Source organism: Cryptomeria japonica, chromosome 4, assembly GCF_030272615.1.
Source record: "Cryptomeria japonica chromosome 4, Sugi_1.0, whole genome shotgun sequence".
NCBI classification, from domain to species: domain Eukaryota; kingdom Viridiplantae; phylum Streptophyta; class Pinopsida; order Cupressales; family Cupressaceae; genus Cryptomeria; species Cryptomeria japonica.
The window spans coordinates 628,976,073-628,996,786 of record NC_081408.1 but is presented as its reverse complement, the minus strand read 5'-3'; the positions used below and the strand labels follow the sequence as shown (position 1 = coordinate 628,996,786).

At 35.9% G+C, this 20,714-nt stretch overlaps 1 protein-coding gene across 1 annotated transcript in view; it reads left to right on the top strand.

Annotated features, from left to right (window-relative positions):
- The window catches only part of LOC131079088 (type IV inositol polyphosphate 5-phosphatase 11-like), a 30,590-nt gene extending 26,413 nt beyond the window's left edge, over nt 1-4,177 (top strand). The window contains exons 4-9 of the mRNA XM_059219347.1: nt 1,086-1,219; nt 1,337-1,413; nt 1,525-1,650; nt 3,294-3,535; nt 3,660-3,794; nt 3,956-4,177. Coding sequence (XP_059075330.1) covers nt 1,086-1,219; nt 1,337-1,413; nt 1,525-1,650; nt 3,294-3,535; nt 3,660-3,794; nt 3,956-4,177 — 936 coding nt within the window. The remainder of the gene's footprint in view (nt 1-1,085; nt 1,220-1,336; nt 1,414-1,524; nt 1,651-3,293; nt 3,536-3,659; nt 3,795-3,955) is intronic.
- The last annotated feature ends 16,537 nt before the right edge of the window (nt 4,178-20,714 follow it).

The following is a 20,714-nucleotide window of genomic DNA, read 5'->3' as shown; positions in this document are numbered from 1 at the left end:
TATAGAAATCTATGTTTTCTATGTATTTTCTTAGGTTTTCGACCTTGAATTGTTTTAGAACATTGCGGTTAAGGCAGACGTTTTAATGGGTAATTGTGTCTGTAAAGGTTCAGATGGAAAGAGAATTAAGAATTTGCAAGTCGTTCCCAAGGATAAAGAAAGGAAGAAATCTCGTCGAGATTACAGAGAGAAAAAGACAAAGCATATAATTGTTCCAGATACAATAGATTTTGTTGAGAAGAGAAAGCTCTGCGAGGAGAACACTGTCGACCATGGATCGGATCTTTGCATGTATATTGTCACCTGGAATATGAATGGCAAGGTATGACAGATGAAGTTTAAAGTCTTTTAGGTCAAACTGAAATACGAAGATAGTGTGTCAAATTTCTTAAAGATTCTTGTGTTTTATAATGAATTTTTCTAATTTTTAAAGATATTAGTTTTCTACAATCTATAATAATTCTTGTTATTACTTTTGATTTAGATTGTGCATTCGTTTATATCAACATTTCAAATCACATTCTTTTATCCATCAATAAGATGGTACATAATTCATGAATTCTCCCAATTTTATTTGATTGTTCTAGTTTATAAAAATTTGAATAGCTCATAAAGTATAATACTTGTTTAAACAACATTTTGTAAATAGATATCAAATTAAGTGAACTTGATTTTGAAGAAAATTTTATGGTTAAGTTAGACTTGTAGTTGAATTGAATGATCTTTTGAGAAATCTTGATGATTCATTTCTATTGATATCACCTAGATGGAATGAGTGTTAAATAAAATATTTATACTTATGAAAGGTGAAATTATGTGAATCACTCTTGATAAAATGTGGAAATGAACTTGCTAACAAAAAACACAGTTAAATTTCGATTAAAACATCGTAACTTTTTGATAACATGCATTATTAGAAAAGAGAGCCCATCAACAATTTTAGATATGTAGTGTATATATTTTGTTTCTCACTTAAATGATAATTTTTTGTGTAGAAATTGTGTTGGAAAGTTGGGTAGTTGTTAAACTTGAATTTTCTATTATATATGATTGGCTTGTTTTGAGTGAGGGTTTGTTTGTACCAGGTTGCTTGTCATGACTTGGTTAAGCTTCTAGGAAGAAAAAGAGAGAACTTTGACTTTTATGTGGTGGGATTACAAGAAGCTCCCCATGGAGATATTGCTTCTCTTATTCAAAAGGCTCTTGGTCACGATTACAGGTTGCTCAATGTGTTTTACAACTATTATTTAACATGGAACACAATTACTTCTTTTTTACAATCTTTTGTTGTTAGATTAGATTATAATTTTGATGACTTATTGGATTTTAAATGTAGTAAGGTTAGCATAGCGATAATACAATCATTGCAACTATACATTTTTGGAAAGAAATATTGGGATCCCTTAATTAGAGGTAAGATTCTATGTTTTTTCATCTTTACTTTTAAGGCTAAAAAACAATTGAGCTAACAAAATTTAAGGTGGAGCTAACAAAATTTAAGGTGTTAATTTTGGGTTGATGTAGATGTAAGAGTGGATAAAATTAGAAGCGGTGGCTTAGGTGGTGTAGTGAGACGACAGAAAGGTGCTGTCGCGATTTCCTTCCACTTCATACATGCCTCTTTCATCTTCATATCCTGCCATCTTGCCCGTAAGCATATTTTATTTTTCACTTTATTTGATTAAAATCTACATTTCACAAATATTACTGATTAAATTTAAAATTATTATTAAATGTTTGATATTTAAATAAATAATGATGACAACTTATGGTTAAATAAAATATTTAATTTACTGATTGATTAAATAAAATTAAAAGGAAAAATATATTTAATTTAATAAACCAATTTTTTTTAAAAAAAATTAATAAAAGATATTATTATGGCAATACATAATTTTTTCATCAATAATAAAATAATAAAAACAATATTTTTTCCAAAGATAAGTACAATGAAATTTGAGATGAAATAAATTTTTTTCAATCTTTGTAAATATATTCACGTGACATTTTGTGCACTCGCTAATTTGGTCGCTTGGTTGTGACGTTAAAATTGAGCTAAGAGAAGATGACATATGACCGGGCAATTACATTTGAAATAATTTGTTATCATTCTCACAAGTTTGATTACTAATAATATAAGAAGGCAACAATATTGATATTTTTGGTGGGTATCTTGTGGAATATTTTTGGATAAACTTTGAAAAAGCATAATTATCTAAGATGTTTGGTGAATATTTAAATTTTATAATAGATGAGGATTGGGATTTGAGTTTGATTTTATTCATAAGATTATTATTTTATGTAAATTAATCTTTTTATTTTTACGTGTTTTATTTTTTTATTATTAAAGATCAGTGTTTTATTGATGTTGGGGATGGGGACATGCAAGGATGGGGCAGGGTTTTGAGACGAGGCACAAAAGGTCTAAGTTTGGGGACGACGACAGGGGTGGTACTGATATACATACAGTACTTGAAAAATTAGTTGTGAAAAGATGTATAAGAATTACATTTCAAATGAAACCTTGGCAAATTAGTAAAATTATAAAATAGCAAAATTGCAAATACTAAATACTAAGATTTCTTGAATATTAAATAAAATTTGACAAATGAAATTTGCCAAATTGAAGACTTCTATTACATCGAAAATATCATAAGGATGATTAAATCATTACAATGAATAGCATAAAAATATCATAAAAATTATTACAAATTTACAATTACTAGCATGATATCAGAATAAGTACAAATTACTTTTCTGATGTTTCAACACATTTGGCAACGAGAAATGCTCAAGCATCTCCAAGATTCTCGAGGGACGCTTGTGTGTCCCGAGACATCCTAGAGACACTTGGGTGCTTCCCTATCTCTGCACATTCTGGCAGAGCATTGGTGGTGGTGGCAGGACGATGAGGGACGCCCCATCCCCATCTTCACGTCCTAGAGACATGAATGTGGGGCTTTGGAGGAAACGTGTCCTCGTGGTTCACTGTTAAAAACATCAAATTTTCACAATTCATAATAATTGACACAATCAGTTTCTTGATTCAATCATATAAGATTTGTTTAGTATCAACATTTTGGATCACACTCTATCACTCTTCTAACATTCTATTATTCTGATGATAGATCACGAAATGTGATACATTGATACTAAACAAATCTTATACAATTGAATTCAAAAATAATATGATTACATTGATACTAAACACATATTACAATTGAATTCAAAAACTACTTACGTCAATTATTATTAATATTTTTCCTCACACATATGATTACATTTGAATGCAGCCCATGAGAATAATGTAGAAGAACGCAATTCTCAATACCAACGTATTAGCCAAACTATCTTCTCAGACTCACAAAAAAGAATGCAAATAAATCCCCTTGGCTTCCCAAAAAAGGAAACCAAAGTCATAACTCCAACTTCTCTTGAAACATCTGACATGGTGGTCTGGTTGGGTGATCTCAACTACCGAGTGGAGGGATCCAGAAAATCAGTTGCTTTTCTCATCAATCAAAACTTGCAGCAGGTAAATAAGTTAACACATTTTTTCTGTAACTCTCTCTTTTCTCTGCAATTTGAAACGTTTCAATTCAATCCCAACTGAGGAATGATAAAGAAAATTAAAGCCATGTTATGTTTTTTTTTTGCAGCTGCAAGCAAAAGACCAACTTTCTCGAGAAGCGAAAAAGGGAGAAATTTTTCATGGCTTCTGCGAAGGGCCACTATCATTTCGACCCACTTACAAATATGATATTGGTACAGATAACTATGACACAAGTGCAAAGGTACACAATTATTTCATTCCAACTTGTGAATTATTGATGAAATCGTAAAGAAAGATCGTATTTCTAACATAAACATTCAACAACAATATTTCCAAAAATTCTTGATAATCACAATTACTTAAATTGTACCAATTTTGATCTATAATTTTAATTTCATGTAGAGGAGAGTTCCATCTTGGACAGACAGAATTCTGTACAAAATAAATTCCCCAGCTATTATGAAAGCCCACGTGGAGGAGTACGACTGTATCGAGTCGATCAAGGGGTCTGATCACAGGCCTGTAAAAGTTCATCTCTATATCAAATTTAGGCGGCCGCTCATGCATGCATTAAATGAGCAGCTTTCTCACACAGCGTATTCTCTGTTTAAAAATTGTATGTAAATAATTTCGTATTTCCTGAAAGAAAAGAATCTGTTTGTTTTCTGAACTAGAATTTCACTCCAAGAGGAAAGAACTCAGGGATGTAAATGTAAACAAGGAGTTTCTAGACTTTTTTTTTCTAGTCGAAATTATTGAGTTTGGTTTTGAGAATTTTGATAATTAATGAAAGATATTGATGTGTATATCCAGTTAAACAAAAAGGGAATGGCTATCCAGTTTCTAGAATGCACCAAGCATTTGTGTATGGGATAGTGATATCTTGGTGTATTATAATAATTGAATAACCGTTCCAAGCAAAAAGATACAATGAAAGTCCGATCTATCTTGATATCAATATAGTATATTTTTCTTCATTATGTTTAAAATGAGAAAATTAAGACAACTAATGATATTGGTCTAGATGCATACATCTTTGCAGTCTCTCTTAGTTTCACACAGATGATAGGAATTTGCAACCTATGATTGCCTTTGGGCTAAAAAATGTGAAAAAAATATGATTTTCTTAAGGCACATCTTCCTTGTCCAACAATGCATAGAGGGTTACACAAATTGGCTTCCTACTCCATTTCTGTTTTAGAGGTTTAATGAATTAATCTAAAGAAAACAAGTTTTATGATGGAATAAGATAGACTCGTTTTGCTGCATCTTGATTTTGTAAATATGTTATTTAAATGAAGATCTTCAACTCTTCAAAATATATTGTTTATTTTAAGAAATCAGATATTGTTCCTTTAAAGTTTCATAATATCTATTTTTTCATCTAAACAATATAAATAATTATATGCTATCATTTTGTTTGGTGTACTTCAAAAAATTTAGAGTGTAAAACATAGTAATCTCCATAAAATTTAGAGTGTAAAACATAGTAATCTCCATAATGATAATTGTTATATCCAATACATATACAATGGTTGTTTAATAAGAAACATGAAAATGGATTTTAGAAAAGTGTGTTGATTGTCTCAACACGCCTTTTATTCTAGTGAAATTATTTTAGTTTGACCATTTTTCTATTTCGTTGAATCATTTTCATGCTTAATACTTTTTGTTGTAACCATGAGATACATTCTAGGTATGTTATGCAATGTCAATGGTAAGTAAGCATTTATTTTGCACCATCATTATATAATACTATCATATAAACATGATAGTCATCTAGGTTTAAACCTGGTATGAGTTGGAGCCAAAGGTTATTTTAAGAAAGGCAAGCTACAAAGTGTAAAAGATTGAGTCTATCAAAAGAAACATTTTTGCTAAGTTTATATGCTGAGGAAGATAAATATTTAAGGCTAATAATTTACATAAGTTGATTTGCACCATACATAAATGCTTAGTATAAAAGATAATTACCTTATTTAGTAGTTTGACTCTAGGAAATTCCCTTGCTAGAACACTTAATATTTATTGACAATACATGCATGCACCACTATTCATCTTTTCTCTAATAATTTTATGACACGGAAGGTACAATTTAAGGGTAGACTTCTCTCTGTTTGGAACCTACCACATTAATTTGGCTTAGAACACTAATATTTTTTATAAAGATGAATTGGGCAATGTTGTAACTTAGGTGCATTAGTCAAGTATATCTCTACAAGATTCAAACAATAACACAACAACAACTAAGCAAGATTTGCAAACAAAATGAAGTTTGATTGTATTCGATGAGTGACTGAGAACATTAGAAGAGGAGTAGTATATATAAAACAAATATCCTACCTATTATTCTAATTAACACAGTGACTAGGCATGATGCCGCATAAGCAAGCCACCTATATGTACACCTAACCATGATTATACACCAACATGCCCCCTTAAACATAGCTTAGCTAAGGCAAAAGTGTGGGTCTTGACATCAAATCCTAATAAGTGTTTGTGTGTAATTATGCTTGGGTGCTTAGGTGACTTGTCCATGTGGTAAGTGAGGTAGGGTGGTAAGTAAGATATTTTTCTTTCTTTATACCTTCACTCCTCTCCTATGTAATCACTCACTCATTCTATGCATCAACATCATTTGTTTGTTTTTTCTCTCTCCTTCTTATTTCCATTATGCCTAGTTTTCCTCGCTGATCTCATATGGTATCAAAGCCTTTGCTAGTGAAATTAAGATGCAAATGAATTTCTAACAAGAAAATTAGCATGGAGATTTGAAGTGAGGATTGCAAATTATAGTTTGGTGCAAATCTAGTTTGGTTGTGCAAATTGAAGCGGAGGATTGCAACTATTTGGTGAAATTCATTCAATTTGTAGAATTATTTGTTCAAGTTCTCTCTCATTTCAGCAAATATTCATGAAAGAATTGAAGATTTGTGAAATATTTAAAGTTAAAAAGAAATTGCTCATTTACAAAAAATTGCTAGATTTCTCCAAAGCTTGTTTGAAATGATTGTTTTTCACCATTTTGGTGTCATTTTCCCCTCAAATTTATAAAATTGTGCCACAATTATAGTCAACTTGCAATTTTTTGGTTAAATTCACAATTATTTTGACTCAATTTTTGGTAATTATAATATTTGTTACAAATCAACTATATATTTGCTATGTTTAGCTGAGCTTTGACATTTTTTTGACAAATTTGCACTATAATTGACCTACAATATTTGCTACTTTTTGGCACAAAATTGAGTTGACCAGCAAAAAGAATCATTGTCCAATGCATCGACTTGCAAATAATTATTGTTTGAAGGAATTATTTGCAATGAACAATAATATTTTTGGCCTTGTTGGAGTCGATTTGTGTGTGTGGTGTACTGCAACAATTTTTTTGTTTATTTAATCTACTTTGGGTTGAATTGAAGTAGCAAGGGAAGCATAGTCATTGTGAAGGAAAAATAGAAATTTAAATTTAAAAATTTGCCTTTATTTTGGTATCTACTTTATGTCTATTTGGGGTAGATTTTGGGTAAGAAGGAGGCGTGGAAATCTTGGAGGGAAAACCCAAAATTTAAAATTTGAATTTTGGCTCTCATTTGATCTCCCAACAATCTAACCTTTAATTTAGACGTTTTCAATATTATATTTACACTAGCATTCTATTTGCACTATGACATGTGCAATTGCGAACTTTATTGTAGTTGTTTGTGTAACTATTCATAGTTAAAAGTGGCAAAATGATGATGTCAAAAAATATGCTAGGGCATCTATCATCAAAAGAGGGGGCAGAGCCTCCCCTTGACTTAAGCTCATGGTCATATGGGGCTTAACTTTTCCTCATTTTCTCCTAAAATTTTCATTTTTATTATTTTGTTAATTGTTTGGAAGGCATAATTTTTATTTTACTTTTATGGGATTTGTAGTCCACATGATCCTTATCTTGATTTTTTAAGAAAAAGAGCAAATGGCTATGCTAAATAAATGCTACTTTAATTTTATTTTTAAAATTTGATATCTATTTGCGTATTTTACATAGATTTTTAAAAATATAAGTATGCTAGTATAGATATTTTTCTTTGTGATATTTGTAAACTTCAATTTTGGTACTGTCTCCCTTAATTTCAATTTATATGTACAAATATTGTTAGTATAATTGATACTCCGACTCTTTAAATCTATGAATATAAATAAAAATTTGTGCAAATAACTGTCATATATGTGTTGGAAAAGTGCCTCAAATTCACTTGACATTGTGCCAATTTGCTTGTCTTGTCGATGACCCGATGGAGTTGCCTTCAACGATCGAGGTATCATCGGAGATCGGGAGAACCTATTAGGTGTTACGTCGATGGAACGATGGATTCGTCTTCTTGGTCATCAAAGAGCAGGGTAACTTAGAAGCGGTCTCGCCGATGGTTGATGTTGTGCCGATGAAGTCACCTTTCGGTGTCATCCGAGATCGGAGTAGCCTATGCCGCTGAAGTCGCTCTATCGGAGATCAAAGTAGCTCGATGGAGGTTTGTTCAATAGCAGACGTTATGCCGATGAATTCACCTATCGATGATCGGGGTAACCATTGAGGGTGTTTTGCCGATGGTGTGTCTTATGCAGATGGAGCCGCATCGCTTGTTCATTAGGGATCAAAGTAAGTCGAAACTGGTCTTGCTGATAGAGGGATTTTTCCCGATGAGTGGTGACTTACCACAAATGTCCACACGGGTCAATGGTCAAAAGTTTTATCATGTGGACAATTAATGTGGTTGCATCAGTGTATAAGAATATGAACCGACTCGCCTCCTGGTGTATGTGGGATAATTTGTTCTCACCCCTTAGGATACCATATGACCCCTTAGGACACCATATGGTGTCGTAAAGGGTCGTATGGTGTTCTAAGGGGTCATATGGTTTTGTATGACCCCTTAGGACACCACATAGTATCGTTATGGGTTGTATGGTGTTTTATGACCCTCTAGGACACCATATTATGTTGTTATGGATCATATGGTCTCCTAAGGGGTCATATCGTGTCCTATGACCCCTTAGGACACCATATGGTGTCATTATGTGTCATATGGTATCCTAAGGGGTCAAATGGTGTTATATGACCCCTTAGGACATCATATGATGTCATTAGGGGTCGTATGGTGTGCTAAGGGGTCATATGGTGTCCTATGACCCCTTAGGACACAATATGACCCCTTAGTACACCATAAAGTGTCCTTAGGGGTCTTATGGTGTCCTATGACCCCTTAGGACATAATATGACCCCTTAGGTATTGTTATGGGTCATATTGTGTCCTAACGGGTTATATGGTGTCCTACGATCCCTTAGGACACCATATGGTGTCGTTAGGGGTTGTATGGTGTGATAAGGGGTCATATTGTGTTCTAAAGGTTCTTAGGACATCATATAACCCCTTAGGACACCATATGACCATTAGGTATTGTTAGGAGTCATATTGTGTCCTAAGGAGTCATATGGTGTCTCATGACACCATATGACCCCTTAGGACACCATGTCATGTCATTATGGGTCTTCTTGTGTTCTAAGGGGTCATATGGTGTTATATGACCCCTTAGGATATGATATGACCCCTTAGGAAACCATATAGTGTCGTAAAGGGTGGTATAGTGTCCTAAGGGGTTGTATGGTGTCCTAAGGGGTCATATGGTATCCTATGACCCCTTAGGGCACTATATGACATTGTTAGGGGTCATATTATGTCCTAAGGGGTAATATTGTATCTTATGAGCCCTTAAGACACCACATGGTGTCGTTATGGATTGTATGGTGTTCTAAGGGGTCATATAGTGTTCTATGACCCTCTAAGACACCATATTATGTTTTTATGGGCCGTATGGTCCTCTCAGGGGTCATATGGTGTCATATGACCCCTTAGGACACCATATAATGTCATTATGCGTCGTATGGTATCGTAAAGGTTCATATGGTGTTCTATGACACCTTAGGACATCGTATGACCCCTTAGGACACCATATGGTGTCATTAGGGGTCATATGGTGCGCTAAGGGGTCATATGGTGTCCTATGACCCCTTAGAACACCATATGACCCCTTAGGTATTGTTAGGTGTCATTTGTGTTGTTAGGGGTCATATGGTGTCCTATGACCCCTTAGGACACAATATGACCCCTTAAAACACCATGTAGTGTCGTTAGGGGTCATATGGTGTCCTATGACCCCTTGGGACACAATATGACCCCTTAGGTGTTGTTAGGGGTCATATTGTGTCATAACGGGTCATATGGTGTCCTACAACCCCTTAGGACACCATATGGTGTCGTTAGGGGTTGTATGGTGTGATAAGGGGTCATATTGTGTCCTAAAGGTTCCTAGGACATCATATAACCCCTTAGGACACCATATGACCCCTTACGTATCGTTAGGGATCATATTGTGTTCTTAGGGGTCATATGGTGTCTCCTGACAACATATGACCCCTTGGGACACCATATTGTGTTTTTATGGGTCTTCTTGTGTTATAAGGAGTCATATGGTGTTATATGACCCCTTAGGATACCATACGACCCCTTAGGACACCATATGGTGTCCTAAGAGGTCGTATGGTGGTCTAAGGGGTCATATGGTGTCCTATGACCCCTTAGGACACTATATGACCCCTTAGGTATCGTCATGGATCGTATTGTGTCATAATGGTTCATATGGCATTCTATGACCCCTTAGGACACCATATGACCCCTTGGGACACTATATGGTGCTATGGGTCGTATAGTGTCCTAAGCGGTCATATGGTGTCCTATGACCCCTTAGGACACTATATAACCCTTTAGGATGCCACATTGTGTCATTAGGGGTCGTATGGTGTCCTAAGGGGTCACTTGGTGTCTTAGGACCCCTTAGGACACCATATGGTGTCATTACATGTCTTATTGTGTCTTAAGGGGTCATATGGTGTTTTATGACCCCTTAAGACACCATATGACCCCTTAGGAGACCATATGGTGTCGTTAGGGTCATATTGTGTCCTAAGGGCTCATATAATGTTCTATGACCCCTTAGGACATGATATAACTGTAAAGCGAAAAATCATGATCGAACCCTAGTTGCTCTCCCCTCTTCCAACTCCAAGGAGAGAGAAGGGAGATCACTAGGGTTGATGGTTTTCACTTAAGGGAGAGACTTTACATTCAAAAGAGGGGTTGAAACCCACAAGATCCAATCCCACACAATGCAAGATTGGATGCTAAATGAGTTTCAAGGGTTAAGAAAGCAAGGCTACCCTCTTTTGTAAAGAATGTTGATAGAAGAATTAAGCTAGGAATGCATAGAAAGTGACAAAGATTCGCTTATAAACTGAGATAGGGATATAGGATGAAGCTGCGGACCTGGAATTAGCAGTAAAATGTCGATACGGCGCTGTCCTGCAAATTTGAGCAAAAGTTGTCGGGACGATGGCGCCCAGCGCCACGGTCCTCCGAAAAATCCGCGAAACGAAGGGGGATCTGTTCGTCTCTGCACAAGGATTCCAGATCTTCAATTTCAGCCGCGTACCTGCAACCTACACACAGAAAAGCGAAGACGATTGGGGGGTTAGGGATTGGGGGTTTGCCTTTAGGTCAAACCCCAGTTTTGGAATTAACCAAGAAATGAGAAATGTTGTAAATGTAAATGTATGTAATGTAAAACAAGTCCTAATACCTTGTTGTAAGGATGTTTGTATCCTTATATGCGAAGGTATAGATGTTGTTGTTTGTTGTATGTTTTATGTTGTAGCATGTAATGTGTTGTAAGTGATCTCCTCTTCAATGGTTGAATCCTTGTCTTGAATGCAACACTTAGCCTTGAATGGAGACTTAGAAGAAATGCTTGAATGCTTGAATGCTTGAATGCTTGAGTATAGTTTCCACGCCTTTTCCATCATCTTTCATCTTGCCAAATGAGAGAGGAAAATGTAGTTTATATACTTGTCAATTAGGGCTGATAGACTGATTTTCCCGACCTTAGGCCGACCAGGAAAGTTAATTTCCAAATTGCAAACATAAAGACCCGAAGTCCAAAAGAGACCGGGCCCAAAATAGGACCCAGGGACCAGGGCACTGGGCGCCCTAGTCCTGACGGACCAGGGCGTTGGGCGCTCTAGTCCCACCTCCCGGGACAGTAGGGTGCAAAGGAGGTTCAAGCCAGGGTGCAAGAAAATGCAGTTTTCAGTGTCATAATCAGGTTTCGGGGTCTCCATTTAGGTTGTGTGTTGCGTCGCCATCGTGAAGAACGAAATGCAGTCGAAATTGCAAGTGTCGCAATTTTAGGACGCTACATTTAGCCCCCACTTTAGCGGGAGTATGTATGCTCATACTTCCGGTAAAGTACAAGGAAACAACATTGAAAGACTTTTACCACGTCAAGGAGGCAAGATACACCAAGCCCCCAGTGGACTAAGGATCTTATGACTTCGATTGACAAAGTAAAAGGGAAGATCACGAGGGAGAACCATGACTGTTAGTAGTAAGGTTCCCTCACTATGAGTCATGCAAGAAAGATATCAAAAATTTTCAAGGCAAGGCTAAATTTGTCAAGAAATTTTCAAGTATCTTGAAAAGATATGAACGGGATGTATGCCCCCCTACGTTAAAGCGATCACACACGCCTCACTGGGGGTGATTGCTTTAAGGTAGTGATACATATAAGAAATGAGAAAGGAGCACGTTATCACAAGGATTTAGCCCCCAAGTGTGAGATAAGCCCAAGGATAATAGACACAAAACACAAAGCACAAGGTGACTTCACTTTCCTCGGGGTCAGTATGCTGTATGATAATTCATGTATATCATATGTATGTATGCATAATTGTTCTTCATTCCCCAATCAAGGAAAGTCACCTAGAAGAAGGGAACACATGTGTCTTTTGAGTCAACATGAGAGAGATCGAGAGATCTCAATGCTTTGCATCGTCCTCAAGTAGACAACACTAAGGACAACAAATAGAAGAATGAGAGTAACATATAGAAGAAGTAACAAAAGAGAGGGGGAGAGAATCTGCTATGCTAATGAAACTAGTCTAGCACGTTATCTACCCCCCGATCTTGCTGATCAATGTTTTGGGAAGGTAGGGAACACGCTAGAGGAGGAACATCCAACACAGTAGATGGAGCTATCACAAGATCCAAACAAGGGCTATGTTCATGTTCCGAGCCACATTGTTCTTGTCTAGGAGCTAGGATAAGTGCTTTAGAAAATTCATTAGATAAATGGTTATCAATATCAACAAGTTCATATTCACTGTCAGAATGAACAGGAGTAACATTTGCATCATGAATAACATTTTCATCTATATCATCATCAAGATTTATGAAAATAGGATCTTTAACTTGCACAGGATCAAGACCATCATGCATCTTATGTTTAGGAGATTTCGGCTCAATCGTCGGCTGAGGAGAAAATGGAATAATGCTTGTTGAAGGTGTTTTTGGGGATTGCAAAGTTTGAAAAGCAGCTGCCTGAGCTCTAAGACGACGCTTTCATCGGCGTTCACGTGCAGAACGATTTCGTCTAGTCTTAGTAGGAAGTTGAGAAGATTGAGGAGGAGGAATGTTCTCATCCTTAGCACTTGGGTGTTTAGGTTGTGGTCTCTTAGGTTGAATAATAGGAGAAGAGGAAGGTCTCTTCTCTCCATAAGAGGAAGGAGGAGGAACTGCTCCATATAAGGGAGGAATATTTGGTTTAGGAAGGAGACCAAGTCCATCATGACGAGGAGGTATAGGTCTACTTTTAGAAGGTTTATTAGGCATAGGCATAGTCACATCCATAGGAATAGGTTGGGAATCTTCTTGAGGAAAGACATTAGTTTTATCTTTCAAAGGAAGAACTTCCTTCTCAAGAACGATAGGAATGTCAAGTTTGGGTGTTCTAGGTTCACTTAGAGATAGGATCATATCTTTTTTCCACTTTTGATAAGATTTAAAAAGATGATCACTTCGTGGAGGAAGAGATTGGAATTGTTTAGGCCAAAAATAATCAATAGGAACGCTAGAAGTTCTTTCAGCTGGTTTAAAGAGACTATGATTGACAGTAACAACTTCACCATTATGGGGAAATTTCAAACACTTGTGAATAGGAGAAGCAATAGCTTTCATGGAAGATAGCCAAGGATAGCCAAGCTTCGCACGAAATTGTTTGGAAGATGGAATAATAGCAAAGTCCACATCAAGGGATTTGTTATGGACCTCAATAGGTAATGTAATAGAACCAATTGCAGGAGAAGAAAATGCATCAAATAATTTCACAATCACATCTGTTTTTTCATAGATCACTTGATTCAATTGCAAAGTAAAAAGAAATTCTTCAGTAATGACATTAACCATACAAGAAGGATCAATAAGCACTCCACGGCAAGGTGTATTCTTGACTTTTGCAACTATATATAAAGGACCATCAGGTGCCCTGATAGTTTCACTGGAATCAAATGTGATGGAAGGTTCTTTAGGGATTTTCTGTTGTTCCACAAAGTTAATCACATTCGGAGTCATAGACACAAGATCATCAGGTGAGACAGAGGAATCAGTAGTATCAATCGCATTAGAGGTATGAGAAGGTAATGGATCAGTGAAAATCTGAAGATTTTGGTTAGGAAGAGCTACAGATTTGTTACCTTTATCATTCACACCAGAAATAGAAATAGTATTATTATCAATCAAATCTTGAATTTTACCCTTTAAAGCAAAACATTTTTCAGTATCATGCCCAGGTTGACGATGAAATTGACAAAAAGATTTGTTATCAAAATAGGGTGAAGTAATCTTCGCAGGCTCTATTTGCCTTATAGGAGGAAGGGTAAGCACATTTTGTTCCAATAACTTATTCATAATACTATGCAATGATTCATTCAGAGGAGTAAACTTTCTTTCTCTCTTGAAAAACTTAGAAATAGGAGACACACCTGATGCTGCATTCACATTATTGTTGATGATGGTTTCATTGAATTTAATGGACTCTCTGTTCGGTTTAAACTTCCCAAATGGTTGTTGACTACTATCACCCTTATCACTCGGAGCCATAGGATGTGATTGTTCCATTTGACTCATAGTCAGTTGATAATTGTGAAGAGTTGCGCACAACTGTTGGAAAGAAGTAAACTCAGAAAACAGGAGTTTGTCTCGAATATCTTTTTGTAAATTAGAAATAAAGATTCTTTGAATATCATTGTCAGGCACTGGAAAAGAAATTTGAGCATACAAATGCTTATATCTACCAATGAAATCAGTCACTTTTTCTTTAACACCTTGTTTACAATGCATTAAATCAATCAAAGTAACTTTAGGACTTATATTGTTTTGAAATTGTTGAATGAAAGCATTTGCAAGTTGTTCGAAAGAAGTAATAGAATAGGAAGGCAACGAGCAATACCATTGTAGGGCTTTGTCTCTTAATGTTCTAGTAAACAGTTTTGCAAGCAACCTTTGGTCATAAGCAAAATCAGTACATATTGTTTGAAAGGTCTTAACATGTGTTAGAGGATCACCCTTACCATTATAAAGCTCCAAATGTGGAATTTCAACATGTTTAGGGGGAATAGCTCGAACAATGTCAAGAGAAAGTGGACTCGCAACATCAAATGTGGGCACACTAAACTTAGATTGATTCATAGAGGCAATTTGTTGCTGTAAAGAAGAGACAGTTTGTGCAAGATTGTTAATGGTCGCTTCAGTCGAAGAGTTCATATTAGACGTGTTAGATTGTGATGGAGGTGTTATGTTATTGAAAGAAGGTAGAGAGTAAGGTGGTGGGACACTATGATAGTTAGTCATAGGAGATGATTGGAAAGGAGGAACACTACAAGGAGGAATGGAATGGTTAAATGAATTGCCCCCTTGCGTCATGTTCATTTGTGGTGATATAATAGGCACACTCATTGAAGGAATGAATGAAGAAGTTGGATTGATTGAAGGAAGAGGGTTAATTGAAGAAGGAGGATTGCCCCCATGACTAGTGATCACAGGGGGAATGTCTTGTATAGAAGTGGTCATTATGTTTGATGTAAAAGTAGGTATACTAGCAATAGGAGTCGTCAAAGGAATAGAATGATTATCTTAAGTAGGAGGTTGTGTATAACCTAAGGTTTCGGCACAACTTTTCATAGGCATCACATTTGAATCCACAATGTGTGCAATACCACGCAAAATATCAATTCCATTCTTATCACTTTGAAGCATACGTTTTAGACCCTCAATTAAAGGAAGAGCTTGACTATCAGGGTATTCTTGAGACATCCATTGTCGAAAATCATCAAATTGGTTATCCAATTTTGAAAGTTGTTCTACAGAAACCTCATGGAGAGCTTCTTCATCATTAAGAGGATTAGAGGAATTACCCATGTCCTCGTTAAAAAGACCATTCAAATTAGGTTCCATCTCCTCAGTAATTAAACATTGGAAGGACTTAATTCTAAGGCTTCGTCTAACGGGAATAGTGTAAGTAGGGCTTATTGTTGTAAAACTCATGCACTAGAGAAAGAGAGAAGATTTTGAATTTTAGAGGTAGCAAATTTCAGTAAAACCAGCCAATCTTCCAGATTTAAGCTGTTAAATACAATCAGGACAATCTCCCGAAATTTCGGAAAAAATGTCTGGGACCATGGCGCTCGGAGTGCACACGGTCCTCGCAACTTTTTTCGAAATTTGCAGGGATGAAAGTTATGATGATTTTACAGCTAACCTGAAAAAATTGAGTGATTTTACGATCTGTAGGTAGGCCAAATTAAAGTTGCAATCTCAAAATTGAACCCTACCAAGATTGTCGAAAAATGCAAAATTTGAATTTTGAAAAAAAGAGGGAAACTGAAATTTTGAATTTTATGATTTTAGAGGGAATACCAAAAGCAATGTAAGTTTTGAAATTTAAAAATTGACTCAATTTCACGCAAAATTCAATTTTGAAAGCGGAAATCAAAGTTGTTGTAATTAAGCACTTAATTTCAAAAGTCAGAAATTACAAAAATTTGAATGAATCACTGAAATTTCGAATGAATGCTAACACACTTTTCGGATTTAGGACTGTAAGAAACACAATTTTGACACAAATTTCAATTTCAACAATTTTTGAATGTTTAGAGGCCTTAATCCAAGCAATCACAAGACCAACTTTGACTGTAATTTTGAAAGTGTTAAAATTGATAAAATCAGCCAAAATTCTAGATTTTAGCAGAAAAATACAGTAAGATCTAGCTCCCGAAATTTCGAAAAAAATGTCGGGGATGATGGCGCTCGGAGTGCACATGGTCCTCGCAACTTTTTGCCAAATTTTCAGGGATGAAAGATATTGTGATTTTATTGCGGAATCCAAAGTTACAGCCGATTTGGAAGTGTTTTGATTAGTGAAATTATCAGTCAAAGGTTGAATCAAGAAAGTTTTAAAAATTAGGGTTTTGACATTTAACCACTTAATTTTCAAAATTAAAGCACAAATATGAATTGATAATTTGTAATAGAAGGGCAGATCTGAAACAAGCATTAACAATTAAACATTTCACAAGTTTAATTACTTAAAAAGAAAATTTAGGGTTTTTATGCAATTAACCTCTAAAATTTTGCAAAAAATCAAACATGGAAATGTAATCAAGGAATCCAATTTTCAGATCTAACTATGAATAATCAGAAAGGATGTTCACGTCGGGTTCACCAAAATGTAAAGCGAAAAATCACGATCGAACCCTAGTTGCTCTCCCCTCTTCCAACTCCAAGGAGAGAGAAGGGAGATCACTAGGGTTGATGGTTTTCACTTAAGGGAGAGACTTTACATTCAAAAGAGGGGTTGAAACCCACAAGATCCAATCCCACACAATGCAAGATTGGATGCTAAATGAGTTTCAAGGGTTAAGAAAGCAAGGCTACCCTCTTTTGTAAAGAATGTTGATAGAAGAATTAAGCTAGGAATGCATAGAAAGTGACAAAGATTCGCTTATAAACTGAGATAGGGATATAGAATGAAGCTGCAGACCTGGAATTAGCAGTAAAATGTCGATACGGCGCTGTCCTGCAAATTTGAGCAAAAGTTGTCGGGACGATGGCGCCCGGCACCACGGTCCTCCGAAAAATCCGCGAAACGAAGGGGGATCTATTCGTCTCTGCACAAGGATTCCAGATCTTCAATTTCAGCCGCGTACCTGCAACCTACACACAGAAAAGCGAAGACGATTGGGGGGTTAGGGATTGGGGGTTTGCCTTTAGGTCAAACCCCGGTTTTGGAATTAACCAAGAAATGAGAAATGCTGTAAATGTAAATGTATGTAATGTAAAACAAGTACTAATACCTTGTTGTAAGGATGTTTGTATCCTTATATGCGAAGGTATAGATGTTGTTGTTTGTTGTTTGTTGTATGTTGTATGTTGTAGCATGTAATGTGTTGTAAGTGATCTCCTCTTCAATGGTTGAATCCTTGTCTTGAATGCAACACTTAGCCTTGAATGGAGACTTAGAAGAAATGCTTGAATGCTTGAATGCTTGAATGTTTGAGTATAGTTTCCATGCCTTTTCCATCATCTTTCATCTTGCCAAATGAGAGAGGAAAATGTAGTTTATATACTTGTCAATTAGGGCTAATAGACTGATTTTCCCGACCTTAGGCCGACCAGGAAAGTTAATTTCCAAATTGCAAACATAAAGACCCGAAGTCCAAAAGAGACCGGGCCCAAAATAGGACCCAGGGACCAGGGCGCTGGGCGCCCTGGTCCCACCTCCCGGGACAGCAGGGTGCAAAGGAGGTTCAGGCCAGGGTGCAAGAAAATGCAGTTTTCAGTGTCATAATCAGGTTTCGGGGTCTCCATTCAGGTTGCGTGTTGCGTCGCCATCGTGAAGACCGAAATGCAGTCGAAATTGCAAGTGTTGCAATTTTAGGATGCTACAATAACCCATTAGGAGACAATATGTACTAAGTTTCAAATAAGGAGAGATATAAGGGTGAAGAGAGATGAAGAACTAAAGAGAGGGAAAAGAACTAAAGGAGAAGGACATAAATAGAGATATAGATATTAAGGAGTATGAAGTGAGAGGGAGAAAAGATAAAGGACAAGGATGGATATAAAGAGGTAGACATATCTAGATATTAAAAAGGAGAGAGGGTGATAGAGATAAAAAAAAATGAAGATAAAGGGAGAGGGAGATGAATAGATATAGAGAAAGAGAGAGGTAAAGACAAAGATAAATATATGAAGAGATGGAGAAAAATGGATAGAGAGGGGTAAAGAGAGAGATAAAAAAAAGGAAGAGATAGAGAGATATAAGGGGAGAGAAATATCGATAGATAAAGAGATATAGATAGTGCAAGAGAGTGAGAAAGAGAGATAGAGATTATAGATATGGATAGATAGAGAGGGAGAGAGAGAAAGAGGAAGATATAGAGATATATAAAGGAACTATAGAGAAGGATGTGGGGAGAGAGCCAGAGATATATAAAGATGGATCAAATAAAGAGATAAAGGTAGAGAAAGGGAAAGATACTTCAAGAGGGCGATAGAGGAAGAGACAGAGAAGTAGATTAATCATGTATACAGGAAGATATATAAAGATAGAAGAACATATAAAAAGAGAGATTGATAGGGAAATAGATGGAGATGTGAAGATGGAGATAGAGATAGATATGGATAGAAAGTGATAGAGAGAGTAACACAAATGGAGGGAGAGATGGAGTGAATAAGTGAGATTTAGAGATGATGAGATATAAATATACATGAAGACAGATCTATAGGGATATAGAGATAGAGGGGACAAGATAGGGAGAGAAAGGAGGTGATAGAGAAAAGTAATATATAGAAGTATAGGTAGGATAAGGTAGAGGAGGAAGATAAATAGAGAGAAGAGAGATTATTAGAGAGAAATATATAAATAAGGAGTGACAATGATGGAGTGGGAGAGGGAGAGATAGGAATAGAAAGATGGAGATATATGCAGAGATGCATGTAACTTGGGAATTTATTTATCTAGATGGGATGAGAAAATAAGTGACACAAGTAGAAAAGAAAGAGATAGATAAAATATATTATATAAGTATAGATAGACAAGTGATAGATAAAGGAGGTGATAGGAAAAAAATGAGACTTTGTATGCAAAATTTGTGAGTATTTAAAGTTTTAAAATTGAAGGACTAACTTGAAATGATTATTATTAATTTTTGTTCTATAATATCATCAAAATACCTCATGCATTTGATATGTCTATGAATTACCTTTCCAATGCCTGTAAAAAATCAAAATTTTGATAAGAAACACAAACGTTATGCCCATTTTAATAAACTACATTTTTTATGTTGAGAAAAATGGATATCCGATTTGGAAAAGTATGACATCACAATGGTGACATCACAAATCGGATATCCGATTTGGTTTGGTATTACCAAACCAAATTCAAATTTTGGCTGACCCAAACAAAAAGCTAAAGCGGATTTTGGCGTGTTTGGAAAGGTTTAAAACGCTTTTTTTTTTTCATTTCCACTTTTTGGCCCCCCATGATCTTGCACATACCCTAAAGAGGCATATGACTACACCTTACACTCCACAAAAAAATAGAGTTGTTGAAAGGTTGAATCCGTCTCTGATGGAGAAAGCAAGAAGCATGTTGATTAGTGCTAGTCTGGAACAAAATTTTTGGGCTGCAGCGGTTGCTACAACATGCTACATGTTGAATCGTTCTCCTACTTCAACATTGGTAGACAAGACACCTATGGAAGCATGGTCCAGAAAGAAGCCTTCTTTAAGACACATTCATGTTTTTGGCTTAGAGGCATATGCACATGTGCCTAAAGTAAGTAGATCTAAGTTGGATAACAAAGCAGTCAAATGTATTTTCATTGGCTATGGCATTGGTGTGAAAGGATACAAGCTTTGGAATCATGTGACTGGAAAGGTTGTGTACAACAGAAGTATAATCTTTCATGAGCTATAACCTATGTCAATAGATCGACAAACAAAAAAGAAAGAAAAAGATGTAGTTGAAATTCCACTAGGAGAGGAAATACAAACTCCAAATGTACCTGAAAAATGTAGAGAGTTCAAGCAGCTCTGAAAGTTCAGAAGAAGAACATGATGATGAACCTCCTATTGAAACTTGTGAAGTCTCACCATAGGTAGAAAGGAGACCCACACAAGAGAGATGAAAACCTAATAGGTACGGTTATTCACTAGAGAGATTTAACTAT